General features: G+C 58.7%; 4 protein-coding genes across 4 annotated transcripts; all 4 read right to left on the bottom strand.

Moving 5' to 3' along the window:
- Positions 1 to 550: 550 nt before the first annotated feature.
- On the bottom strand, positions 551 to 6,591 carry GPR119 (G protein-coupled receptor 119). Its single transcript, XM_063346660.1, has 5 exons — positions 6,516 to 6,591; positions 4,712 to 5,862; positions 4,420 to 4,596; positions 4,174 to 4,312; positions 551 to 4,132 (listed from the first exon to the last, which is right to left on the bottom strand). Exons 3-5 carry the CDS (start codon positions 4,529 to 4,531, stop codon positions 2,779 to 2,781), a joined length of 1,605 nt encoding a protein of 534 aa, XP_063202730.1. The 5' UTR covers positions 4,532 to 4,596; positions 4,712 to 5,862; positions 6,516 to 6,591; the 3' UTR covers positions 551 to 2,778.
- Positions 6,592 to 8,489: 1,898 nt separating this feature from the next.
- On the bottom strand, positions 8,490 to 17,598 carry SLC25A14 (solute carrier family 25 member 14). The gene is made up of 9 exons (XM_063346659.1): positions 17,455 to 17,598; positions 17,218 to 17,365; positions 15,689 to 15,783; positions 14,068 to 14,153; positions 13,293 to 13,388; positions 11,311 to 11,435; positions 10,076 to 10,211; positions 9,595 to 9,675; positions 8,490 to 8,959 (listed from the first exon to the last, which is right to left on the bottom strand). The coding sequence occupies exons 1-9, from the start codon at positions 17,516 to 17,518 to the stop codon at positions 8,918 to 8,920; spliced, it is 873 nt and encodes a 290-aa protein (XP_063202729.1). The 5' UTR covers positions 17,519 to 17,598; the 3' UTR covers positions 8,490 to 8,917.
- Positions 17,599 to 17,816: 218 nt separating this feature from the next.
- Positions 17,817 to 21,086, bottom strand: RBMX2 (RNA binding motif protein X-linked 2; the record flags this gene model as incomplete). Its single annotated transcript, XM_063346711.1, has 5 exons — positions 17,817 to 18,693; positions 20,201 to 20,381; positions 20,525 to 20,654; positions 20,727 to 20,778; positions 20,888 to 21,086. Coding segments are annotated over 5 exons (1,005 nt in total), but the record flags the coding sequence as incomplete, so codon positions are not given.
- Positions 21,087 to 21,285: 199 nt separating this feature from the next.
- Positions 21,286 to 25,752, bottom strand: RAB33A (RAB33A, member RAS oncogene family). The gene is made up of 2 exons (XM_063346610.1): positions 25,315 to 25,752; positions 21,286 to 21,819 (listed from the first exon to the last, which is right to left on the bottom strand). Exons 1-2 carry the CDS (start codon positions 25,531 to 25,533, stop codon positions 21,364 to 21,366), a joined length of 675 nt encoding a protein of 224 aa, XP_063202680.1. The 5' UTR covers positions 25,534 to 25,752; the 3' UTR covers positions 21,286 to 21,363.
- Between the last annotated feature and the right edge of the window lie 652 nt (positions 25,753 to 26,404).

Genomic DNA, 26,404 nt, shown 5'->3' with positions numbered 1-26,404 from the left:
TCTTAGTGTCCCAGGCTGAAGTACCTTCATTGTAATAGTAAAAATCACCCCCACGGGTCAAGACGACCCTGGCCCAGGTGAAGACCCTTCCCCTGAGCACGCGCGGTAGCTGTAACTCCATGGTGTGACCCTATGTGAATTACTGACCCGTCAGATACAGGTAGGAGGTACTGATGTCATCATGACGTCGTAAAATGTGTACAAAAATCGCATGGAGAGTTCTGGTGGGTGCGTGACAGGAGGAGAGATCCCCGTGCATCCAGCGCTGTAAATAAACCAATGTCGGCTTTCTGAACTACAAACCTGGTTTAGAGAGTGAGAGTTTTGTTACGGATTTTGGTAACAATATTGGAAAACATGTATAAAAACCGTGCAGAGTGTCCTGATAGGGGTGCTTGATTTGTGGGAAACCACCGAGCACCCAACTCTGAAATAAATAACATCTCGTCCTGGCGGGGGAGACGGGCTGTGGCACACTGGGGACGGATCCGACTTTTCGGACAGCGCTGGGGAGCCCTGGGCTGTCAGGAACGGAGACCAGGCTGGCAGGAAACGCAGTTTATTGAGCTGAGGGACAGCAAGCAGGGGAAGCGCTCTCTGTCTGTCCCTTCCACTCCGTCCCTCCTCACGCCATGGCCTCGGAGGCGCCCACCCTCCTCTGGCCGCCCCACAGCGTCGGGGCAATGCTCCGGACCCACAGAGCCCCCGCGGGGCTGGGAGAGGAGATGGCGGCAGGCATGGTCCCATAGGGAATGGCTACTGGTCCCGGCAGGATCTGGAGGGGTCTCCCAGGAACGGAGCCCCGGCTCCTCCAGCCCAGGGCTCGGAGAGAGGAGACACCACTGCAGAGCCCCTGGGAGCTGCACCAAGTCCTCCATCTGCACAAGAGCCTGGCAGAAGTGCCTCCTCTCCCACCCAGACCCCGTCTCTCCCCGGCACCGAGGCAGCCGCCCGAGCCACCATCCCAGCTGTGGATGGGGACGCCGCCGTCACTGCAGGCCTGCCCAGCCGGGGCTCCTGATGCTCCCCACAGCGTCCCGTCCCAGATCCGCAGTCCTCGGCCGGTTCTGTGCCCCGGCACAGGCGCTGCCGAGGGCTGGCCCCGGGGAGCAGTCAGAAGCCCACGTGCAAAGCGTCCCTGTTGGCAGTGGGCACCCCGAGAAGGCTGTCGGAGGGAGGCGGAGGATGGCTTCGGCATTACCGGAGGCTCAGCGAGGATGGGGCGGCTCTGCAAAGCAACAGCCGGCAGAGCTCAGGCTTCTCCCAGAGTAGGCAGCAAGCGCGTGGTGCAGACAGACGATGTGCGGATCCCCGGAGCTGAGTCAGGCTGGATCCACCCGCGCGGCATCAGTCCACCCACGGAGCCAGCACCGCTCCGCGGAGCCTCCTCTCAGGCTCGCTCCGTGTCCTACAGCCAGGAACAGCAGCTGCCGCGTGATACCTGGCCTCAGGCCTTTCCCAGGCACGGTGAATGCCACGCGGACTGTTGTTTAGCTTTTTTTTTTTTTTTTTTTTTTAAAAGGAGCTTTTATTTTTGCCTCTTCCTCTAGGTTGGGGAAGGCCTCAGGCCCAAGGCGGGTTCTGGATTCATGCTGGATATGGCCTTGAGCCGTCATGTCTACGGTGGGGCAAACGACAGAGGTGGAAACAGCTGCTCTTTTATGCATAGCACCCTCATTTTGAGATTAGGGTGCGTTCTTAGCTAAAAAAACTTTTAAGGGAAATTATCTTGCCACGCTGATCAAATGGACGTGATTTTATGAGAAGCAATTAAATATCATCATAGCCTCTGGCAGGGTGAGCAGCCTGGTCACCGCTGCAGCATGGCAGGGCCATGCAGAAGCGTTCCTATGGGATGAATCCATGTGCAGGGACCCTTGCAGTCCCAAACCCAGCCCTGCCGCCCCCCGGGGACAAGGCAGCCCTCCTGCTGCTCCAGGCAGCCGTTCCTCCCGCTCCTTTGCCGCAGCTCAGCGTCCAGCCGGTTACTCATTAACTGGCTTTACAGCCCAAGCCAAACAGCGACAGCACAGCCCGTGCTGCCCCGCACCTCTCCCGGGCGTGCCGCCTGCTCCGCGCTGGCCCTGCCGGCCCCGCTGCGGATACAGCTGCTGCCGAGGGACGGCGGGAGGGAGCCCAGACCCCCAGCCCTCGCCTCTGCCCGGGTGGGCACAGCCCAGAGCGGGGGCCACCCTCCCCGGCTGCAGGTTTGACTGCAGCAGGGGACAGGCTTGGGGGTGGCGCAGGCTGCAGCTGTAGGATGGCGAGTTCGGTTTGGGAAGGGCAGCAACTGGCAGCGCTCGCGGTCCAGGACAGATGTGGGACCCGCGTGCACATCCCAGCCTCCGCTGCCCGGGCCGAGAGCCGAAGGTGACAGAGCCACCCCTGTGCCAGCAGCCCTGCGCAGGGGCCTCGACCCCCAAGAGCTGAGGCTGCAGGCAGAGGGGGGGGCCGGCAGATCCAGCTCTGGGCAGGGGGAGCCATGGGTGAAGGGTCTTTAGCCCGTGGAGCGAATGCTGAGGGCTTGGTCCCAGGAGACGCAAGGCTGAGGCTCTCCAGGCAAAATCTAACGCGTGCCCTGCACCTGTAATTTGGCTGGTGCAAAACGGGCCATGGGGGTGCAGGCAGGCTGGAATTTGGCCAAGCTGATGTCTGGGAATTAGCGTCCGGATCGGTCCCACCCCGTCCATGATCTCCTCCATAGCTGGCAGGCCCCGAGTTCATGGTCGCGATGCAGGAGATGATCTGGAAAGCCGGTGACAGCCGTCCCTTACCGTGTCAGTCCTGGAGCCGCAGGCAGGACACACTGGGGAGGGGCTTGGTGCCTCTGCCAGGGAATCGGCGGCCATTCCCCAGGCAAAAGAGGACTCTCCTCTTCACACCTGCAGCCAGCTGGGAGAGCTGCAGCCGCACGTCCTTCTGCCAGCAGGAGTAGAGCAGGGGGTTCAGGAGGGAGTTGCAGAGTCCCAGCAGCCAGAGGTAGTTCTCAATGACTTTGTAGGGGAAGCAGCCAGGACAGACGGTTTGCGCGATGCTGGCGATGAAGAACGGCAGCCAGGACAGCGTGAAGCAGCCGATGAGGATGGCGACGGTGCGCATGGCCTTCATGTCGCTGGTGTTGCGGGACGGGGGGCAGCCCCCCGCCAGCCCTGCGTGCTCCACTTCCCGGATGTGCTGCGCGTGCACAGAGGCAATTTTCAGCATGTCGCAGTAGAGATAAATGAAGAGAAAGAGCGCTGGGAAGAAGCCGGCGCAGAAGACGGAGAGCATGTAGGCAGGGTGGAAGACGCTGAAGAAGGAGCACTTCTCATGGTCGGAGGTCTGCTGAAAGGCCGGAGCGAGGACCGGGAGGAAGCCGATGGTGGCAGCAACCAGCCAGAGCCCCACCAAGCGCACCCCGACCCGCAGGCCCGTCACCATCTGGAAGTAGTGGAAAGGCTTCCTGATTGCCAGGTGCCTGTCGCACGCAACCAGAAGGAGGGACAGGATAGAGGCAGCAGAAGAGGAGGTCACGAAAGCCATTCTCAGGACGCAGAAGATCTGGGGAGGATAAAAGGGCTGGGAAAACTCATCCATGACCAGACCCGTGACCGTGAAGCCAACCATGGCATCTGCGACGGCGAGATTGAGGACAAAATAGAGCCCCTTGGAGCCGCTCTTATAGATGAGGCGAAGGAGAGCGATGGCCACCACCGTGTTGGCGGTGATGATGAGCGAGGCCAGCACAGCGAGGATGGCTCCCAGGGCTGAGCCAGCCATGGCTGTCCCCTGTGGGGGCACAGCCCGCGGGCGGCGCGTCCCGGACACGATTCTAGGGCATCCCTCACCTGGGGCTTCTCGGCACGTACGGCTCAGCAGCCGGGCAGCTCTCGGGGCGGCGCGGGGAAAGCCCTGGGTGTCGTGGCGTCTCTCAGGCTGGGAAACAGAGCTCTGCCGAGCTGCTGCCTGCCGGAAGGGACCGGGTACACTCACGCTGTGCCCGGGGAGGTCCCTCCCCTCCAGCCACGTTTCCAGACAACCCTGGAGCAGGGGGGTGAGCAACGAGCACCTGGGCAGGAAGCTGCCACGGTGGCAGATGAGGTGGTGGACGTTCCCCAGCCAAGCACCGAGGACCCGAGCAGAGCCTTTGGCTCTGCTCGGGTCCTCGGTGCTTGGCTGGGGAACGTCCACCACCCTGCTTTGGCATGGATGCTGGAGAGAAATCGTCTGCCAGGCGTCGGCAGGCGCAGGTGGGAGACTGCAAGGCCCTGGAGGAGCGCAGCTGGAGCCCAGGGCATCCTCCACACGCCCAAAGCAAAGAAACTGCCATAACCTGCAAAGGGGCCTCCTGAGCAAGCAGAAGTCAGCGACGACGGCTGTTCCAGGAGCTGGCGTCCTCTGCCCGCTTATGGATCCACCTAAAAGTAACTCGTTACCTACCCAAAACGAGCCCCTCTCCCTCCGAGAGCTCCCTCTGCGTGAACTTCTCTGCACAATCCTTCGGAGCCACCGGGGACGCCTGGCTGATTCCAGGCTCTGTGACACGGATCATCTCCAAAGAGAGACTTCATCCGTCACCGACTGACCTCACTCCCAGGAGCAGCTTAATGAACTGTACTATAATATTTTGAATGAAATATACATTTGCTACTAATACTAAAAAAAAAAAAAAAAAAAAAAATCTATACAAATCTATACACACACTTCCTTTACTAATCATAAATGTATTTACCTTACTAATAGTAACTTGTAACAAAGAAATTCACGGAAACAAAGCCTCCGCATCCTTGTATATTACAGAATCGTACGACCCCACCGTCAGGTCCTTTACGCCCCGGGGGGTGGGTGACCCTCGCAGGCTGCGGCCGCAACTGCTCCAGCCCTTTAAACAAAGTGCCACAAGCCACCTCTCCTGCCTCCTCAGCCGGAAAAATGCGGGCTGCCAGGAAACAGGGCAGGGTCAAGCCTTCCTCTGTCAAACAGTAACTGGGGAGCGCAGGGGCCGGGGAGAGGACGTGGGTCCTGCGGTGGGGGGGAAAGACGCAGCAGACGTACGAATTGTGGGCGCTACGGACGGAGCTGTGGAGCGGGGAAGCCCTTTGGGAACACCCTGGGTCTGCACCACGGGAAGGGCCCTGGTGGCCTGACACCCGGGGAGACATCTGGGGAGCTTTAGCCCCGACGGGGGAGAGGGTCCAAGCCCCACGGCAGGAGACGCAGGTGGGGGGGAGGTGAGACAGAGGGAAGCGTCAGGACAGCTCGGGGAGAGCACAAACACAAACCAGGGCCGGTGCCTCCCCGTGAGCACATCCTGGCACCGTCCCATACGTAGCGTGCGGCAGCTTGCCGTGACGGGCAGTCCCGCTCCGCAGGGGCTCCCCCATCCCGCCCCACCAGCGCAGAACAGGCATCTCCCTCAGCAGCAGCCACATCCAAGCTGCAAGACCACAGCGGGTCAGCAGCCATCACCAGCAGCGATCCCTCCTTCCCACTTCGTATTTCTGCTTCACCATGCCCCTCCGCAGCTCACCACCGCCCACTTTCCCAGTTACAGCCTGAACACTTCCAGTCATGACCTTCGCTCGTCCCCGGCAGGCATTTCCCTCTTATCCTGCAGCAGCCTGGCTGCTTTGATGGCTTTCATAAGGGACTCGATCAAAAGCCTTCTGGAAGCCCAGACAGCCTGGGTTCACTCCAGCTTCCTGCTCCACGTGTTGCTGCCTCCTTCAGAAACCTCCCAGCAGGTCTGAAGTCTGGGTTCCTCCTCTTCCTCATCCACCAGCCACTGGCCCTTCCAGCACATCACAGCCGTTTCTGTCTCACATCTTCATTAGAGTTTCTACCAGCATGGCACAGACATCGCAGTCGCCGGCTGGTAGTTCTCTGAAAACAAACCTTCTTTCGAACCCCGTCCGCACTTCTGACACTTCCCTAATGTGAGGAGAACTTCAAACGAGAGGCTTCAAGCAGGAGCTTTGGCCTTTTCATCCTCAGGTCCCCCAGCCATCTGGGGCGCCGGCCCAGCCCCCTGCTCACATTCCCTGTCCTACCCCCTCCTCTGCCAACCTCTCAGCCCGAGACCTTCCCCAAGTCTCCCCGTCACAAGGCCCCAACAGACAGAGCCCTCCGAGCTCTTCCAAGTAAGCTTGGGAGCAAGACAAGCTCTTCAGCTTGTCTACTACAGTCTCTGCTTTCTTCAGCGGTCCTTTCACTCCTCGATTGCCCGCCAGCCCCAGGGACTCCCTGGCAAGCTCCTCCCTTCTTCCTGAAAGAGGACATGCCCTCACGGTTGAGGTTTTGTCTTGGTAAGTGGATGCCTACGGTCCCTCTTTTGGTTTTAACCTGGTTTACAGCCATTTTTATACCTAACGTACCAGGGACCACGCGTATTTCTACTTTCCACATTTGGGTAGGACTTTGTTTCCCAGGGTGCCTTGACTACCACCCCCACGCCAGCGTTAAACCAGCAGGACCCTTCTGTGGGTGCCCGGGGAAGGTCCCTCCCGGTGTCCACCTTCGATGGGATATACATTTACCCCGTATACCGCAGGCTCTAACACTGGTGCCTGCACTCTCGTCACAGTGCTCACAGTAATTTTTCAGCCACTGAAGGTAGCAAGATGTTGATGGCTTCGGGGCAGGAACGCGGCCCACACCGCCCACGGTGGGACAGCGCTGGCTGCAGCCGCTCAGGAACCGCCACCTCCTGGGACGGCGACAGGATCCGCATCAACACGCGCTCGACACAACTAGGCACAGTGTCAGCGGCACGCTCACACGCTACCTGGCATGGGAAAGGTTAGAGAGAGAAACACGAAAGCCTGAGCACGTACGACAAACGTACGTTTAGGGAGCGTTTCCAGGAAGGCCATCCCAAGGCAACGGACCCGCTCAGAAAACGTGGGATCTCCAGCAGCACCACCCCCTCCCAGAGCGCTCACAGGGCCGTTCACGGGTTGGGGTCGTTGTTTGTAGAACACCCAGCAAAATACTCGTCTACCAACCGAGAAACCCCGAGCAGCCCAGCTTTTCCTGCTCGCAAAGGCAAGATGCTCCCGGGACGAAGGGCTTTACGACCGCCCTCGGGAGCCGCCCGGCACAGAGCGGGGACAGCCAGCCGTCACCTCACCGTCACATCCGCAGGGATCGTCACCGCCGCACGTGGACCCACGGTTACTATTGACAAAGCGAGGCAGAGCGACGTGTGGCAACGCGTATGACAGCCAGAGCAGGCAAAGCTCAGATAAGGGACGTCTCCAGGGGCTGGGGCCACTCGGGCAAGCGGCAGGAGGCTCTCCAAAGCCATCCCGGGGAGCTGGGCCAGCGGGAGGAAGAAGAGGGGAAAGAAGAGCCTCTCGCCAGCACCTTACAGCTGGGAAAGGCAAACAGCGAAGTGGCCGTGGGGACACTCTTCTGGCATTGCTGAGGAGCTCCTCGCCTCGCGGCGGCCCGCAGAAGATGGGCAGGGGAGCAAATACCGACCGTCAGAGGAGCCCTCCAAACGTAACAGCAGCAGCAACATCCCGTGGAGCCGCACAGAAGAAATGGCTCCAGAACTAAACCTACAGAAACACTGAAGAAAATCAGCAGAATGTAACGAACCGTAGTTAAAATACATCTCTCAGATAGTCTTGTGTTCATCCGCCACGTAAGTATTTATTTACTTCGTAATATTTAGAAATCCTCTTCAAGATTAAAGCCAGGCGAGACGTATGACCCTCGTCCGCGTCCAACCCACTGCTCCCCGTTTCTGGTAGTTTGTAAGTACAGTTTCACTCCGAAAACGTACCTCGCAGCCTCCCGAGCGGTGGCCCTGTAGTAATCCCTCTGCTCAAGGCGCGATTGGAGTCATCCTCCTTATACACGCGCTGGTACAAGGCAGCTCTGCCTTTGCAAAACCCCAGCAAACGATTCGCTCTCGTCTGTCGGGGCCGGATTTGGCTGAACGTCCCTTGTGCAGTTTGCACCGAGAGAACCCAGCGTCCAGCACTGCCAGGCAGGACGCGCTGCTGCGCGTCACATGGGACCTTCATCCCAACTGAAGCCACCCCATGAAGAGGAAAGGGAGTAGGGACACAGGAACCATCCGGAAAAAAAAAAACAAACCCAGGTGACGACCAAAATGTCTTGCTTGATGTTCTGCTTCGCACTAGAAATGTTAGAGCCGTTATTTTAAAGCAGTGGGACATCCCAGTTCAGCTTTAACTCACATTACTTTGCTTTAAAAATGATATAAGCAAAAATAACATAAACAATAAAGGTTAAGAGACTGAGGTTTTGCACAGTGAGCTGAGTGCAACACCATAATTTTCTGACACTAACAATTAAACTTTATTTTAGAAACATTTCTATTGCAATGAGTCCTAAAGATTGCTTTTATACATATACTTCGGGAAAAAAAGACACATACAGTGTGCTGAAAAAATAGCTCCTGTTCTCTCCAAGGGCAGACACACCATCTGCTCTGCAACACACCTGCAGTAAATCTGCGCAAACACAAACTCAAGCCATCCAGTCAATAAATAATTTAATGAGGTTACAATTCCGCAAGAAAACATGATCGCGTCCCTTCCCAGGCTCCAGCCTCGCCCCGTGGGCACGGCAGAAACACGGTCACGAGCCAAACAGCGAACCACAGCTGCACCCAAAGGCCACTGGAATGCACCGATCTTCACAGAAGATACTGCTTCAGGCCCAGACACTCGCACGCTGTTAATACTTGCCTCCGAGGGAAAAAACATGCAGCACCTGCCACCAGCCTCCCAGCTCCGCCTCGGGCGGATCATGCTCCAGGGACCATGCGTTTGGGGAGGGGGACAGCCCGGACCCACAGGTACCAAAACATCAAAAGATGGGGATGGTGAGATGGAGAGGAAGGCTGCAGCAAAGCTCTCTGCTGCAGGTCTTGACGATGACTCTCGTGGAACGAAGCCAGCGGTCAGAATGGAAGGCGCTTCAACTGCTCGTATGTGATAAAAAACTGAAGGGAAGGTCAAGGAATTGGACCAAACCCGTGAGGCAGCTGCACCGGGGCTCCCAACAAGGCAGGCGGAGCATCGGCACAGCTCGGCTGCAGCCCAACGCGGATGCCCCTCTTCCAGGCAGCAAAGCTGATCCGCACAGAGGGAAGAGAGAGCTGTGGGACAAGAGCTGCCAGGAGAGGGAAGAGACTGACCCAGAAGCCAACTGGCCCAGGCTCGCCTAGGCCACTGCCGAAGGGAGGCGGCAGCAGCACCCACCGCAGAGCAGCAGAACCTTCCCCAGGCTTCCCCCGCGGAACAGGAGCCGATCCAGAAACCGCAGCACCTCCAGGACCTCGGGCCAAAGGGAACGTCTGGAGCCAAGGACTCCCTCTACAGGAACCCCCTGTGCTGCCACACTGAAGTCCCTGCGCTGGCCACCCACAGAGCTGCTGGAGGCAGCACTCACCACCAGTGGCATTTTTTGGCACTTGAACCAGCTTATGTCTGCCCAAGGACAGTGAAATCTGCTTCGGGCTGCTGCAGGGAAGACAGAGGTGCCCCACCAAGGCGTCTGCTCTGCATTTCCCTCCACAGCGCGGTTCTCCCCGGCCTGTCCATACCCAGGACCTCCCAGCAGCACACCGAAGGATACAATAATGTTCCAGGGACCGAGCCGAAGCCAGTTGGGCCAGAAACCTTTATAGAGTGCAAAGAAGCCCTCGCTCTTCCATGTCTGGGAGGAGAGAAGAGACAGATCCATTAGGAGACACACCAGGTCCATGCTGAACCCATCTCCCTAACGCCACGTGTGCGATAATGAGCCTTTACAGCCGCCGCAGTAAGCGGACAGGCCAGGGGAGATGCAGTTAAGACGTGTGAACCGTCACTTACAGTATGTGAACCTAATCAAAGTGCATCACTGACAAGGTTTTGTCCCATGAGGTTGGGAGGATGCTCAAGCTGATGGCGACCTCAGGAGCGGGACTCCAGGCCCTTCTCTGGTTTGTCTGAAGCACTCACTGACACGCACGTTCTGCCGCTGTGGGATCTCACTCTCCTGCCAGTGGCGTGTGGGGCTGCAACCTGGGCAGCCTCCTAAGACAGGCATTTGCCCACCTCTCTCACCTCCTTACCTTCACCAGGCCGTCCAGAGTGCCCTTGTAGAGCTCCGTGCTGCCCACTATCGCCCGCTGGTTCATCATCCGTGTCCGCACCACGTCCACAGGGTTGGAGGCAATGGCCCCAGCCAGCCCGCATGTAAAACTGGAGCTGTACACACACCAAAACAGGAGAGAGGAACGGCTCTGAGCGCCGCCATTCCGGCTCAGACAGGCCCTGACATAAGCACAGGAGAACATCTCCCACTGGATTTTGTGAAAGGCATTTAGCAATAAGCATTAGCTGCGCTACCTGTTCCCACCCGGAGAAGAGGCAGGGGCAGGAACCACGCCACCTCAGGGCCCCCGAGAGCTACGGGAAGGGAAATCTCAGCTTTGTCCAATCAAGACCCTTGTCAGAGCCCACTGCGGGGTCTCCCCAGGGGCAGCCTGCAGCCCAGCAAGTGTCTCTGGGTGCCATCAAGGTGACACAGACCTGAAGGCAGCCTCTCGGACGCGCACATCCTTCTCACCAGAGCAAACATTTCTTCGGGGTGGGGAAGGAGGGAGGAAGACCAAAGGCAGCAAGAGGGAGCATGCAGCTGCCAGTCTCCTCCCGCCACGTATGGTCTAGTGCTTGTCACCTTCAGCCCACAGCAGGCAAACCCAACAGAAGCTCTGCAGCACCTCCAGCTAAAGCGTCTGCCAGGAGAACAGGAAAATGTAGGTGAAAAAAGACTTTGGGAGGTCTCTAACCCACCCCCTGCTCAGAGCAGGCTGATTTCAAAACTTGGTCAGATTGCTCAGGGTCTTGTCAGCTTTGCAAGTCTCTGTTCATCTCACAAAGCTCTTACAGCAAGGGCTGCAAGCTGACGCTGGCCGTGCCGATGAGGACCTAGGACTGGAGCAGCTCTTTGAGTGACTGCTACAGGTAGTCGCACACCTGGAACTCCTGCCTTGTTCATAGCGGGGCGCAGGCACGGAGCAACAGCATTTCTGGTCAGCAGGCAGCTGAAATCAAGCTGACATTTCACATCACCAAGGGATTTCTGCCAGGCTCCTTCTCCAGGGAGGTCTCTCTGGGGATACCTGCTGGTCGCTCTGAGCTGCTCCAGTCGACACAGCAGATCCCTCAGAAGCACCAAGCCCGTGCTCTGCAGCTCCGCAGCGCTTGCTCTATAAACAGGTCTCACCCCAAACCCCACCTTGCTCCTCTGCTTCACACGCCCCTGCCAAGCTTAGAGAGCGCAGCAGCTGCAGCAAATACTCACACGAAGTGGGCAAAGATGGTGTCACCCATCAGGCCTGACAGAATTAAGTGCTTCTTGGTGATGTCGTAGACCGGCAGTTCCACCCCCACCACGATGGCAGCTCTCTGAGCTGTTGGGACAACACCCTGCAGAGCACAAACGTCAGTCACAAGCGCAAACTGCTGCCTGGGCACTGCAGCGAGTCTAACGTCTCCCCCAGCTTCCTCCCAGGACCTTTTGCTGCCAATCTGCCCTGTGCCTCCTTGCCCTGCCCTGCAGTGCAGCTCTGCAGGCAGACCAGCTCGCTGTCTCCCAGCTTTACGCCAAAGCTAAGGAGGATTCCTCCACGCCAGCAGCATTGCTCCGGCTACATTGACTACACACTGCCTCTCTCCTCCCAGCCAGGGGCACGCAGGGATCAGGCTATAATCCACTCACCCTCCCCCACTGCGCAGCACCCACCGATTTCAGTACCAGGAAAGATCCCGCACCACAAGAAGAGCGGCTGTTTAAGGAGCCAGGCGGGACTCCAGGTCCTCCTTGCTACATAACAGCACTGAGTCTGCTTTATTAAGCCTTTGATTTAGATTTTCATGTACTAAAAAAGTTGCTGCCAGCAGGACATTGATTTGGGAACTGGCGAGATAATTACTGGAACAACTACAAGCTTAAGTAAGGGGAACCAGCTACCTTCTGGGAAATACCCCAGCGAACCCCTCATCAAATTTTTATTGGCGTGCAGAACGAGAGAACACGGCAGCAATGCGGAGCTGGGCCATTTCCCTGGAACTGTAACACCACCCGAGTAACGCCGGGAGACCCACGGTGTCATGAGAGACCTCCCTGGGCACTGGGAGCGACCCTTCAGTGCGGCCCAATTATGAGCCAGCCCATCAGGACAGCCAGCTTTCTTGCCACATAAAACCCAAGCGACTGGAAGAAGTAAAAGTACTTTATGGCTCCCGCTGTGCTAATGCGGTACCTGACAGTCTCCTCCCGGGCTCCTGCCTAACCCAGTCCTGGCACAGCCAGCTCAAACACCCCACAAGAATGCCAGAACTGGTGAGGACAAATGTCTTTGCCTCAATGCAAGGAAGGACTGGAGCGAGGAGACAGTGGTTGTCCCAGACCCGAGAGCAGCAACACTACTTTGGTCACTGGAATCCACCGAGACTGCTCTGCCTCTGCACCGTGTGCTCTCTGCAGCACTCAGCACCAACACAGAGGGTTTCACGTCCTTTCTAGTCTCTCTTCCTCTCTTGTGTGTCTTTGTCTAAAAAGCAGAAATAATCTCAAAGTAAATACTGTCAACACTGCCAGTTGTCTCCTCCTCCCCTTCCCACACAAGACACTGCAGCAGCTATCCCTCTGTAAAGGATTTCAGTGACCGTAAGAGGAAGAAGTCAAACTGTTGCCTGGAAAAAAGCACTGGGATTCTGTAGTTCCCATACCTGACCTCACGACTCGGCAGACTGCTGGACAACTGAGCCTACAGAAGACAACCTCACCTGAAGGACAAAGTGACATTCTCTAACAAAAGCCGAAGAACCACTGCTAAAATCCAAACAGTAAGGCTTCAGCACTGGTAACTCACGTCTCCCTTCAAGCCCAAGAGCCATACATCACTGGTGTCCCCAAAAGCCACCACTCTGTCTGTCTCTTTGCATGCTCAGAGGGCAAGTTTCAAGCTGAGCAGCCTTCCTCAGGCAGACCATGGAGAGGATCCAGCCCCAAATGCTGGTCCTTTCACGGGACACTCCTGTATTTGAGACTTTATGCACACCAGCTTCAGTCCTGGAAACCAGGACCCGGCCCAGCGCTGATGCTGCCACAGCACAGACCCAGCCTCCACCATAAACACGCTGCTGTTTGTCCAGTAACCAGAAGCAGAACTTCTTTTACTACACTTGGTGCTCTTCAAAAGCTGCGCCTGGGTGTAGCAAACCAGCTGAGGGAGCTGTTAGTTCTGCTACGAGTGGGGGGTTCCAGCAGCTGGTGCTTACCCTCCAGAGGCCTCGGGTACCCTCCTGCTGGTAGATGTCGATGAAGCTGCCAATCATGCCACCCTGGAATAAGCTGCCTTGAGCCTGCATTCGAATCTGAAAGGAACGCGAGAGTCAGCGGGAGCCATCAGCGCCTGCCCAGAGGGCTGAGAGACCAACTCAGACGACCTCCTGGTAGAAACAGAGCAACTGGGGAGACACCGCCACCCACCCGCCCTCTCCCTGCAAACCACCCAGCAAACGCTGATGGCAGGCAAGGAGCCGGGACAGCAGCAGTGCTCCCTACACAGGCAGAGGCGTGGGAAAGCTCTCCAGGCTCTCTTTGCTCTGAGCAGAGCTACCATGACCCCAGTAACCCCGCAGTAGGGAATAGAGGCGACCAGGCAGTCCCCACTGACTCTGGTCCCTGCAGGGAACAGGCAGGACTTTGCAGCAGCGTCAGCAACACGCAGCACAGTGACCAAAGGAAAGGAGCTGAGAAGGTCTGACAAACAGCTGGCTACCACCCCACTCACCCAGTTAAGATAACACAGCCTCCACCCCTTGCCATTATAGATTTCATGATCTTCAAGAGCTGCATTTTTAAAAATCTGTTTATTGCTCTGTGCTTCTGTTCCCATTCATAAAAAAAAACAAATTAGCAGAGCTGATGCCAGCAGGGGCTCAGAGAGCACCTCGCTGCAGCTGGGAGACGCATCTGCACTGGAGAGCAGCAGCTTCTCCGTGTCAAGCCCCAGCCAAGCAGGAGCTGTCTCTGCCCAGGTATGCGTCTTACCTTCAGCACGTCTGTCGGATTGGCAATTGCTGAGGAGATCACCCCTGAAACCACCCCGCAGATGACATTGATTAGCAACGTTTCATCTGCAATAAAGAAAAGAAAGTCAGATCCTAAACATCTAAAGAGAAGGTGCACAGATTGTACTGAGCAAGCGAGAAGCTCTGGGAAGAGCAGAGAAGCTCCGTTTGCAAATCACACGGTGAAGCTGCAGGAGCAGAGGCTGGCCAGGTGCCATCAGCTCTGGCAGGTCTGTCCCCACACCTGCCAGGGACAGAAAGCAGCAGCTGGAACACGCAGCAGCACGCTCTCAGAGAGAAGCGGATCTTACTGATGAGCCTGGCTGATCAGACAAGAAAAGGACTGTGACACGTGACAGTTTTGAACAATCATCTGAGATTTCAGTGTCCAGTGATGCATTTCTCACAATGGAGACAAGCCCAGACAGAGGGAGACAGAGAGGGACAACCCAACACTTCTCAAGGCAGCCTGATTCCAATTTGGTTTGATCTGGAGCCCCAGCTGGCCGCGCTCAGAAAGTGCAGCCACCTTGAGAAAACAGAGAAGAGGCGACCCAGGCAGAGAAAGTTAGATGCAATTAGTCCCGGGGTGGGGGGCGCGGGTGAAATAACCCAAGACTTCCAGGCCCAGTATTAGGGTGATGGTTATGTTGGGAAAAGGCACAGCCCTTTGGCTGGTACTGACCACGGCACTTCCCAGAGGAGACCAGGCCACTGGCTGCCCCAGGCCTGTAGGGAGACAAACATTCAGACAACGGTACTCACAACTGGAAATGCCGCGAGAGCAAGCCAGGAGAGCCCCAGGGCACCGTGCCGAACGTGCGTGGGGAGGGGTGTTACTGGAGAACAGAGCAGCCCCTGGAACACAGCTCTACTGCACTGCACTTCCCAGTCCTCTCACTGGCCGGCCCCATCAGCCCAGCTCCCTTTCCCAGGTCGGAACGTCCGTAAAATAGTCCCTATGTCACACCAGGGGTTAAAACCGCATGGGCAGATCTTGGTGCTCCTTCAGGGAGCACATACTGGACTTCGGCTGCTCCACTCTCTCGGAGGAGCTGCAGAGACCCTCATTACCAGAGGGGCACAGGTCAAGAACGCTCGCGGTACCCCACCTCTGCGGCCAGAGCCAAAGCTGAACAGCCGGACTGCACCATTCCCATCCAGATGTGCTGCCTCCAGGCACCAGGACCCAAACGCTCCAGCAGGAAGACAGGAGACTCGCTACTGAAGCTTTCAACCCATGTACTGCATGTGATGCGCAGACGGGATGAGCCTGGGTCAGCGACACCTTTTATTTTGGCTCTGACATGGCAAAACAGAAAGGCTGGGGAACGACGGGCCTGGCTGGAGGGGGAGGCGTTTGGCCAGGGACTGTGGGCAGCACCGGGCACAGCGAGACTCACATCTGTATGGAAACCTCTCCTTGCTACTACTGTACAAACAAAACCACAGCGTGAAGTAACAAAAACTCCACTTCTGTGGGAATCTCCAGCTGGGAAGGACAGAGCAAGGAATGAGCCAACCCACACAGCACAGAGAGCAGGAGAGTTCACACCGCACCTCTGGTGAGATGAGGTGCCCGTACTGACACATTCACTGACCTTCCATCCGATCCACAAACAGCCGCTTCAAACTCTGGTAAATGCCAATCTTTATGGTGCCATAAGACGCCTGTCTCAGCAATGCAGGGGCAATCCTGAGCGGGGGAACAAATGAAACCATTGAACCCTGACAGTGTGGTGGTCCCACACAAATCACCCCCCAAACTGCCAGGGGCTGAGCTGGTGAGGGGTCTGGAGCACAAGTCTGGTGAGGGGCGGCTGAGGGAGCTGGGGGTGTTCAGCCTGGAGAAGAGGAGGCTGAGGGGAGACCTTCTCGCTCTCTACAGCTCCCTGAAAGGAGGGGGCAGCCAGGGGGGGTCGGGCTCTTCTCCCAAGGAACAGGCCATGGGACAAGAGGAAACAGCCTCAAGTTGCGCCAGGGGAGGGTTAGGATGGACATTAGGGAAAACTTCTTTACTAAAAGGGTTGTCAAGCATTGGCCCAGGCTGCCCAGGGCAGTGGTGGAGTCGCCATCCCTGGAGGTGTCTAAAAGCCGGGCAGACGTGGTGCTGAGGGACATGGGGTAGTGGGGGACTTGGCAGCGTCAGGTTGATGGTTGGACTCGATGATCTTAATTAAAAGTATTTTCCAACTAAAACGATTCTACGATTCTAGAGCTTGGGCCCAGCACGCCCCTTCCACAGCTCAGATGCCCCCAGGAAGCCCAGCTCTGTCAGGTAAGAACCCTGGGTTCCCAAGGATCACCTCGGGTTGCCCCCACGCACCCTGTGGTGCAGGCAGCTGGCACCCACACAGCCCTCAACGAGTCCTCCCTCCCCACCTGGGGAAAACAGAGTCTCCAGGCTGCAGCAGCAGCTCTGCTGCCCCGACCCCCGGTGGGGCTCAGGGACAGCTGGGTGCAAGGGGGCAGCAACACGAGGCAGGTGGTTGACAGACCCAGGAGCGAACTTGGGAGGGCAAAGAGGGACCTGGAACAGGTGGTAGGGAGAGCAAGAAGAGACCTGGGAGTGCAGAGCGGGGCCCAGGCTGGGCAGGGATGGAACCCTGGGAAGGCAGAGGGGGACCCAGGACAGGTGGTAGGGAGACCTGGGATGGTAGAAGAGGACCTGTGAGGGCAAAGAGGTGGAGGAAACCCAGGGAAGGGGAAGGGAACCTGGGGAAGGCAGGGTGGGGGGACCCGGGGAAGGCAGGGAAGGACCCAGGGTGGGAAAAGAAGGAACCGGGGGAGGCAGGCAGAGCAGGACCCGGGGCAGGCAGGGAGGCAACCAGGAAGGCAAAATGGGGGGACCTGCGAAGGGCAGGGCAGGGGGATCAGGAGGACAGAAGGAAGGGGGAGCCGGGGAAGGCAGGAGGAGACCAAGGGTGGGCAGGGAGGAAGCCGGGGGGGGGAAAAAAAGAGGCAACCGGGAGGGCAAAGTAGGAAGACCCAGGAAAGGCAGGGTGGGGGCATCAGGAGGACAGAAGGGGACCCGGGAAAGGCGGGGAGGGACCCGGGGAGGGCAGAAGGAGACCCGGGAGGGCAGAGAGGGAGCCGGGGAGGGCAGATGGGGGGGGGCCCCGTTGCTTACCCCGAGTAGAGAGCCCGGCCGCCCTCCTCCCGGCAGATACGGAAAAGGGCATGGAACATGCCGCGGTACCGCACCTCACGGAACCGGGCATCGGCGCTCTGGCCCTGCACCTGCAGCCGCGTCTTGGTGAGATCCACGGGGAAGGTGCCTGAAGGAAGAAGAGCGGCCATGACAGACCTGCCCCGGTTCTTCCCCACCCCCGCTTTCCCCCAATTCCCTTCCCCGTCCTCCTCTCACCGAACTCGGCCACGATGGAGGCGAGCCCGCCGTACACGAAGGGTTTCCAGTTGAGCGCGGACATGGCATGGCGGAGCGGGGCGGCTGCGGGGCCGACCCGGAAGCGGAAGCAAGGAGGGTGGGGCGGGAAGAAGAGGACACACCCTTCCGCCATCATGGCGCCACAACGGCCCCCCTGAGCAGCTGGGACCGGGCCCCGACGGCTTTTCAGCCGTCGGGGCCCGGTCCCAGCTGCTCAGGGAGTTAAAAATCCCCCTTTCCCAACTACCCAAACCCCACACTTCCCACCAGGAGTTTATTATTTCTCACAGCAACCGGCCTAAAAAACCATCCCCGCCGCACGCCTCTCGGCAGATGCAAACGCTACTACCCTCTGCTACAAACAGGTTGATTTTTTTATTAAGAGGTATTTAAAACAAAAACCGGCCCCGCCGCAGACGCGGGGATCCACCGCAGGAGCGCTGGGCCCAAGACGAGATGCCCGCGGGTCTCTCCTCGCCCGGTGGAGGAGAATGGGAGCAAAAGTGGGGGGATTGGGCCGTTTTGGGGAAGGAGAGCGTCCTCCCAGCGACTCGTCCTCCTGCCGCAGCACAGCCCGGCACGCCTGGAGCCTGCAGGAAGGGCTGAGGGAGGGAACAGGACTCACATCCCAGTCCGCAGCACCGCTCCCCCTTCCAAGAACAGAACGAGAAACCACGGAAGGTGCTGGAGGCGAGCGGTGTGACCACGGTGCCCTCTGAGAGGCGCAGAGAGGCTCTGAGCAGGTTTTTGGGCAGGTCTCTCTCGGCCCCTGGGCTCAGCAGCGGTTGGAGCTTCTCCCGGAGCCCCGTTCCCAGCGCTCCCGGGATCTGCCTCCCTCGGGATGCTCTTCTCGCCGGCTGCTGTGCCCGTCGCCTTTCCTGCCAGCCTGCTCTCTCTTCTCCCTCTCATCCCACAAACCGCTTTGTCCCCTCTGGTCCTGGCAGCTCTTTTCCCCTCTTCTCTCCAAAGGCCTCTGGTGCCTCCGCTCGTCCTCTTCTCGCTGCATCCTCCGCTCGTCCTCTTCTCGCTGCATCCTGCTCACAGGCTTCCTCTCGGAGCTCTTCCAGGGCTGCTGGCTCCCGCTGGCGTAGCGCTCGTAGGCGGGGTCCTCCTTCTCCTTCTTAATCTTGATTCTGGGGTGCGCCTCCTCTGTGGACACCGCCCTCTTCACAGCCTGCGAGCTCTGCTTCTGCCGCTCCTGCCTGCTTTTCTCCTTATCTGAAATACAAGGTTCATCTTTCAGGGTGGACAGTCCTGCAAACATCACCTCAGCTCCCCAAGCTCTCCCCAGCACCACGGCACCTTTTCCACTCCCCTCCCATTTTAAGTTCTCCCACAGGCTTCACAGCCTGTTTCCCCCCACAGAGAGATCCTATTCTACTTCCAGCCCCGACACTTTTCTCCTCCAGCTTGAGCCATCCTACTTCCTTCTTTAACACTCACCACATTGCGTTCTTCCCAGGAAAGCTGCCCTCAGCTGAAGTCAACACAGCTTGGAATATTGTAGCACCCTCCTTTCATAATCTTTCCTCAGTAACATCCATGCAATAACAACACGCTGATCCATTCCGTGGGAACTCTTCTCCAGACACAAGGATTTGTTTCCCGCTTCACTCTCCTTTGCCTCTCTCACTTTTGTGCACCTCCTCAGCGCTCTGGAGCGGCATCTTGTCCCCACCCTTAGTTTTGCTGCCTGTTTTCTCTCCTCCAACCCTTCTCTCGAACTAGGGCTCCAGCCTGACCAACACGCCTCCCCACCCCACGCTAAGGCCCCATCCACCCTGTGTCCTCCTCCACGCAGCAGAGCGCTGAGCTCCTCTCTCAATGCCAGGGCGCAGTACCAACAAATCCCAACAGCACAAGGGTTCAGCTGTAGCTACAAGATCTCCTACTGCAAGACACAAGTGCTTCTAGCACTTCTCTGGCTCTGACAGGGATAGCTTTTCAAGATCTCTGCTGTACAGATGGAAAAAAACCCTAATGGCTTCTTAAAAATCTATCAGTATAGCTGCACAGGCTGCTCCTTTATGAGGCACGTTTGACTTGGATATATTCTACATCTTTCTGTTTGCTTCTGAAAGTTGTAGAGCAACAAATCCTGCTGCATCCACGAGAACAAGAGGTATTCAGACAATCGGATGCACTTTTAGGTCTACTTTCACAGAATCATAGAAGAGTTGGGGTTGGAAGGGACCTTTAAAGGTCACCTAGTCCGACCCCCCCTACTTTCTTTGGCTTCAGTTTCCAGCCACAGAATATCATACAGATCCGCCGGTTTTATGTTGTACTCAATTCAGTTACCTTGTGCAGGCCACATAATGGTCATTCCGTACGTCTACAGCACTTTAGTCCTACAGTAGCAGCATCCAGATTTTAAGATTAAGTGGTGCTTTCCCTAAACCTTCATTCTCCCCATCCTCCCCAGCGCTGCTGTCCCCTGCAGTAACGCTGCAGCCTGGCAGGTTTGTTCCAGGAAAAGTGCTATTATTGTCTGTGAGATACAACTCTTCAGAGGCTGCGGGAGGATATTCACAGGGAAGGGGTAAAGACAGGCACTCAGATACCCCTCAGGAGACCACAGAGTAAAGCCCAGACATTAGGGCTGTGGCTCTTTTCAAAAGCACACCCGTCTTTGGTGTTCCCCTGAGCACAGGGACCTTGCGAGGCCGAGGGCTCCATGCAGACGCTCCCACCTAGGCTGAAGACTGGCAGGAACACACCTCACCTTTCTGCTTTTTTACGGGCACATCATCATCTTCCGACAGGGAATCGGATGACGTATGAGGTGGCGTTTTAACTCCACAACCCTTTGCATGGAGGGCTTTGGTGACATCATCTAAGTCATCAGAGTCTTTGGGGGGCCGATAGTTGGCCACATGGTCCACTCGAATCGTTCTTCCTTTGATCTACGAGAGGATTCATGCTGTTGGGAAAGGCACAGACCAGTTCCCCATGCAACTTGTGCTGCCAGGGCTCCCGTTTGACGTGCAGCAGCACCCCGGGGGCCGTGGCAGGCAGGCCAGCCCACGTCCCAGGCTGCTTCACTCACCTTGATCCCATTGAAGTTGTCAACAGCGAGAATGGTGCTCCTCTGGTCCTCATAGCACAGAAAGCAAAAACCTTTGGACTTTCCAGTCTTCTTGTCCCGCACCAGGTTAATGTTGACGACCTCCCCATACCTGCAACACACTCTTAGCACCCGCGGCAGGGGCATGGCGGGCCGGGGGGGGCAGAGGGGCTGCGACACTTACTGTGAGAACACGCAGATGACATCCCCCTCCGTCAGCTCGTAGGGCAGCCCACCTGCGGGGAGAGGGAGAGGAGGCAAGAGGGCACGGGCACCGGCACCGGCACCGCTCCCAGGCTCGGACCCGAACCGGCCCCACCACCCCGCTCCCGGCCCGGCCCATACCGACGAAGATCCAGGCGCTGTCCTTGTACTCCGCGTGCCACGAGACCGCCTCCTGCACGCCCAGCTCCGCCTCCCGCGCGTTCAGCTCGTTGATCAGCTTCACCTTCGTCAGGGGGCTGAAGGCGAGGACACCGTCAGCACCGAGACCGGCCGCACCGGCCCAGGCCGGGCCTTCCCTCCCCCCGCCCCCCTCAGACCTACTTCATGGCGGCGGCGGCGGCGCGCACTGCGCATGCGCTCAACCCTCCGCCCGAGCTGAGCCGAGTGTAGCCGAGCCGGCCCGAGCGTAGCCGAACGAAGCCGAGCGCGGCCGACCCGCGCCGAGCGCGACCGAACTGACCCGAGCCGACCCGAGCGCGGCCGACCCGGTCCGATCCGCGCAAAGCACCACCCAGAGCTGACTGGAGCCGCAGAGACTTTATTGGGGTGACCGTGACAGAGGGCGGCGGGAGCCGGGGGCCGCCGGGGCTCCCTGCTCAGCACGGGCAGGAGTTTTTACCGTCGGCGTCGTGCGCTGGGTCCAGCCTGCGGGCCTGGGCCGGCCGCCCCTCCAGGTCCCGGCAGAGCAGCGACCGCTGGGCCTTCAGCCGGCAGGCCAGGCACATGAAAATGGCGTCCACGTTCTGGCTCTCCTTAGGGTCCTTGGCCGAGGTCTCAAACAAAAGCATGTTGTGAGCATCGGCGAACTTCAGGGCCATGCTGGATGGCACTTGGATCAGGTCTTTCAAGTCACACTTGTTCCCAACGAGCACCCTGGGGACAAGGGGGGGCACGGCGTGCCCGTTGCACTCCTCGATCCACATCTTGAGGTTGGTGAAGGAGGTCATCTTCGTGACGTCGTATACGAAGACGACGGCATGCACGTTGCGGTAGTAATGCTCTACCATGCTCTTCCGAAACCTCTCCTGGCCAGCCGTGTCCCACACTTGCACCTAGGAAGCAAAGCAGACGACAAAGAAGGCTGCAGGAGCGCGGAGCGTCCCGCCGGGCAGGGCCTGCTGTCCGGGGAGCCGGCCGGCTTGCTGACTCCCTGCCGGGAGATGCCGGAGGGCTTGCTGCTGGTCTCTCTTGACAGCGGTGCTGCAGCCCCGAGGCAGGGAGGGGGAATCTCTTATTAGGTGAACCAGGATCGATGGAGGAGTCACACAAGCTTTTGGGCCCATGCTGACGGTGCCCAAGGCTGTCTAGGCCAGCACACGCCTGTGTAATTCAACCACGCGAGCCCAGCTCAGCTAGTAAGAGAGACCATGTCAGCACTTCCATTCACTTTCGATATTCACAGGCAAGCCCGAGGCTCTGCACAGCGTACCCCATTTCTCAGCCACTGCAGCTGATCCTATATATTCAAGAGAACGGGCAGCACACTTTTCAGCAATACAAGTCCCTGCCTGATGCCTTACCTGACTTCGTAAGCCCTTGCCAGGCAGCCCTCCTGCAGCTCTCTGCTGCTGGGCTGCTCCCTGCTTCTCATCCGCTTCCTGATGGAGCCGCCATCGCACAGAAACGAACCGCACAAAGCACTTCTCATTTCACAAACATTCTTGCACCGGTTCGCGACATTTGTCCACCTAATCCTATGCCATAAAAGAGAACCCCGACAATTACACAGTGGTAGGTACAGAGGAGTCAGGGCAAAGAGAAGATGAGGAGGGGGGGCCACCCTTTGTGTGGGAGAGCAGTGGGAGGGCACAGAGCTCTGGAGATGGGCGAGGAGCCAACCAAGAGCTTGTGAGTGAGGACTGAAGAGCAGACCGGCATGGTCTGACTGGCAGACACCCATTGTAGGGGGTGTCTGCTGTAGGCCGCTGGCCAGGAAGAACACGTGGATGAGGCACTTTGCAGACAGATAAGAGCAGCCTCACGTTTGCAGGCCCTGGTCCTCGTGGAGGACTTCAGCCATCCCGAGAGCTGCTGGAAGGACAACGCAGCAGGGCACAAGCAATCCAGGAAGTTCCTGGAGACCTTTGATTACGACTTCCTGACCCAAGTGACAACGGAGCCAAGAAGCTCCTGGTCTGGATGAGCAGACAGTGAGGTGGACTGGGAACTGGCTGAACGTCGGGGCCTAGAAGGTGGTGATCAGTGACACTAAGCCTAGTTGAACACTGGTAACTAGCAGTGTACCCCAGGGCCCAGTCCCATTCAACATCTTCATTAATGATCTGGATGGTGGGGCAGATTGCACCCTCAGCAAGTGTGCAGGTGACACCAAACTGGGAGGAGTGTGGCGAGGGTGCGAGATGGTTGTGCTGCCATCCAAAGGAACTTCAACAGGCTGGAGAACTTCACTGACAGGAACCTTGTGAAGTTCATTGAAGAGAAGCACCACGTCCTGGCCCTGGGAAGGAACACCTCCAGGCACCAGTACACGCTGGGGACCATCCTGCTGGAAAGCAGCTTTGCAGAAAAGGACCTGGAGGTCCTGGTGGACACCAGGTTGAACACGGGCCAGCAGCGTGCCCTTGTAGCAAAGGGAGTGAATGGTGTCCTGGGCTGCATTAAGCTAAGTATTGTCACCAGGCTGAAGGAGGTGATCCGTCCCCTTCCTTCAGCACTGGCGAGGCCACACCTGGCGTGCTGTGTAGAGTTCTGGGCTACCCAGTACAGGAGAGGCATGGACTGGAGAGAGTCCAGTGAAGGTGATGAAGGGACTGGAGCGTCTCTCCTACAAGGAAACACCGAAAGAGCTGGGACTGTTTCTCCTGGAGAAAAGAAGGCTCAGGGGGTGGCTACCCAGTGTGTACAGATACCTGAGGGGAGACTGCAAAGAGGACGGAGCCTGGCTCTTCTCAGTGCCGCCCAGTGCCAGGACCAGAGGCCATGGGCACAGGCTGAAACACAGGAGGTTCCCTCTGAATGTCAGGAAACGCCTTTCACCATGAGGGTGACCAAGCACTGGCAGAGGTTGCCCAGGGAGGTTGTGGAGCCTCCATCCTTGGAGATATCCAAAAGCCAGCTGGACATGGTCCTGGGCAACCGGCTTGGGGTTGCCCTGCTTCAGCAGGGGATCAGCACCTCCAGAGATCCCTCCCAACCCACACTTTGCTGTTAGTCTGTTGACACTATGAGTTCTGCTGGCCCTCACAGGTAATGTCTTGAGGCCTGGAACTGGCAATTTCCGAACAACAAGTGTCTGGGGTTAATCCAAATCGCCCTGTACACCACCGAGAGAGTGCCTGCCCCAGAGTCTTTCAGAGTGGAAAAATGCTGGCGAAGAAGAGCTGCTGCTCATTTGTTTCCCTGCCGGTCTCTCCTGGGCTGCTCCATCTGGGCAGAGCAGGAAAGGGAGGGCACCTCTCCCGCCTCTCTCCTCCCCTCTTGGATGCGTGGTCCCGGGAAAAGGCCAATTTGCTGCACTGCCTCCCACTCCTGCCTGCTGGAGCACAAATAACAGCCAAAGGTGGAAAGCCTGGCAACGTTTTTGAGCCAGTGGCAGTGAGACAAGCTTCATGCCAGCCTGCACTACAGCTCACAACAACGCAGCTCCATAGTGTGGGATAGAGCTGGGGAAGGCAGGGGAAAAATGAGAACCGCTCCTCTTAAAGGAGAGAAAGAGAGTTAAACGTTCATGGACAGTTTAAAAGCACAACTAAAGTTCTTATGCACCAATAGTAGCTCTGAATTCACTGTGATGAGTCCCTCAACTTTTGATCACCCATCTGTCAGAAAAATAGCAATATTTGCTTTTTCCAGCAGTTGGCCTTACACCCCGACAGCTGTCGGCACTGATGCATCCCCCAGGCAGGCCGGGAGCTGCACACTGTGCTCCCCAGGCTGTTTCCTACCAGCGGCTGTTGAGCTGCAGATCTGCCCTGGCACATCAGCCAGAGCTCCGCGGGCTTGGGCCGATGCATTTCTTACAGGTGTCACGCCGGCCTGTGCACAGCAAATTTGTCCTGTTCTAGTTCTGCTGAAACTGCCCCCTCCCCACCCTCGCTGCCAGCGGCCATCAGCGTTAATATCATAGCTGCCAAGCCCACCACAACCCGCTCCTGCGAGCTCCTGGCCTTCCAGCGCAGCCGCTGCCAGCCTACAACCATCTGCTCCCCACAAACCACGCTGGTTTCTGCCCACAGCTCCTTCCCCCAGCTCCCTGCAGCTTCGCCTCTCCTTTGGTCCAGCTCCTGGAGCCGGAGGCCGCCCTGACGCCGGGAGGACTGGGTTACGCTGGGTGTCGGGAGAGCAGGACAGCAGCGTGGCACCCCAAGCTATGGCTCCAGACTGCTGCAGGCTCAACAAACCCCATCGATGGTGACAAGGCAGCAGCGATGGGTTCTGACAGCGTCTCTGCAACATGGGGGGGACCAGAAACCTTCCCCTGTCCCCCTCTCTCGGGGGAACTGGAAACAGAGAAGCCCCCGAGAGGTGTTTGGGGTGCGGAGACGCAGCCCCGGGGACAGCCCGGTGCCGGTGCCGCCGTGGCCCACCTTGATGCGCTCCCCCTCGATCTCCACCGTCTTCTCACGGAAATCCACGCCGATGGTGGCCTCGGTCTTGTCGGGGAAGGTGCCGCCGCAGAAGCGGAAGGTCAGGCAGGTCTTGCCCACGTTGGAGTCCCCGATCACGATGATCTTGAAGATGCGGGTCTGCACGTAGGGCTCCAGCGAGGACTCGGGGCCCGGCGGCCGCCCGCCGCCCGCCGCCATCCCGCCCCGCCGCCGCCGGCCTCACCGGCTCATGGGGCGGCGCCGCCCCGCGCCCCGGCACCGGCCCCGGCACCACCCCGCCCCGCGCACCAGCTACCGCACCGGCCCCGGCCCCGGCCCCGCCCCGCGCACCGGCACGGTCCCACGCACCGGCCCCGCCCCACGCACTGGCACGATCCCACGCACCGGCACCGGCACCGGCACAACCCCGCCCCACGCACCGGCACGGCACCGGCACGGCCCCACGCTCCGGTCCCGCCCCACGCACCGGCACGGCACCGACACGGCCCCGACACGGCCCCACGCTCCGGTCCCGCCCCACGCACCGGCACGGCACCGGCACGGCCCCACGCTCCGGTCCCGCCCCGCCCCGCGCACCGGCCCCGCCCCACGCATCGGCACCAGCACCGACCCAGGGACCGGCCCCGGCCTCTGCCCCCAGCGCCGCGGCCGCCCCCGCTAGAGCAACCGGGGCTCGGGCCTTTCTCTCCGCGGCTGCCGTGGCGCTGCCGGCACGGGAGGTGACGGGAACCGGGATGTCGCCTCCTGTCCCCGTCCCACCAGCCAGCGCTCCCGGCGGGAGGGCGCGGGGGCTGCGGTGAGCCCGGGGGCGGTAGGTACAAGCGCCCGGGGGACAGGAGTGACACGGCGGGACCGGGACACCCGGGGTGAGCTGGACCAGGACGGCGTGCTGCAGCACTGGGAGGGCGGCACGGTCTGTCCTCGCCTCTGCTGTGTCCCCGGGCCGCGGTGCTCCGGGGGGTCCCACTAACTGGCTGCCACGTTCACATTTAGTGTCCTGAGCAGAGCACCCGACCTCTCCTCACACAGAAAAGCCAAGGCAAAGGGGCCAGGAGGGACGACAGGAGAC

This window comes from Chroicocephalus ridibundus, chromosome 9 (genome assembly GCF_963924245.1).
Source record: "Chroicocephalus ridibundus chromosome 9, bChrRid1.1, whole genome shotgun sequence".
NCBI lineage: Eukaryota > Metazoa > Chordata > Aves > Charadriiformes > Laridae > Chroicocephalus > Chroicocephalus ridibundus.
This window is presented reverse-complemented; position numbering and strand designations above follow the sequence as displayed.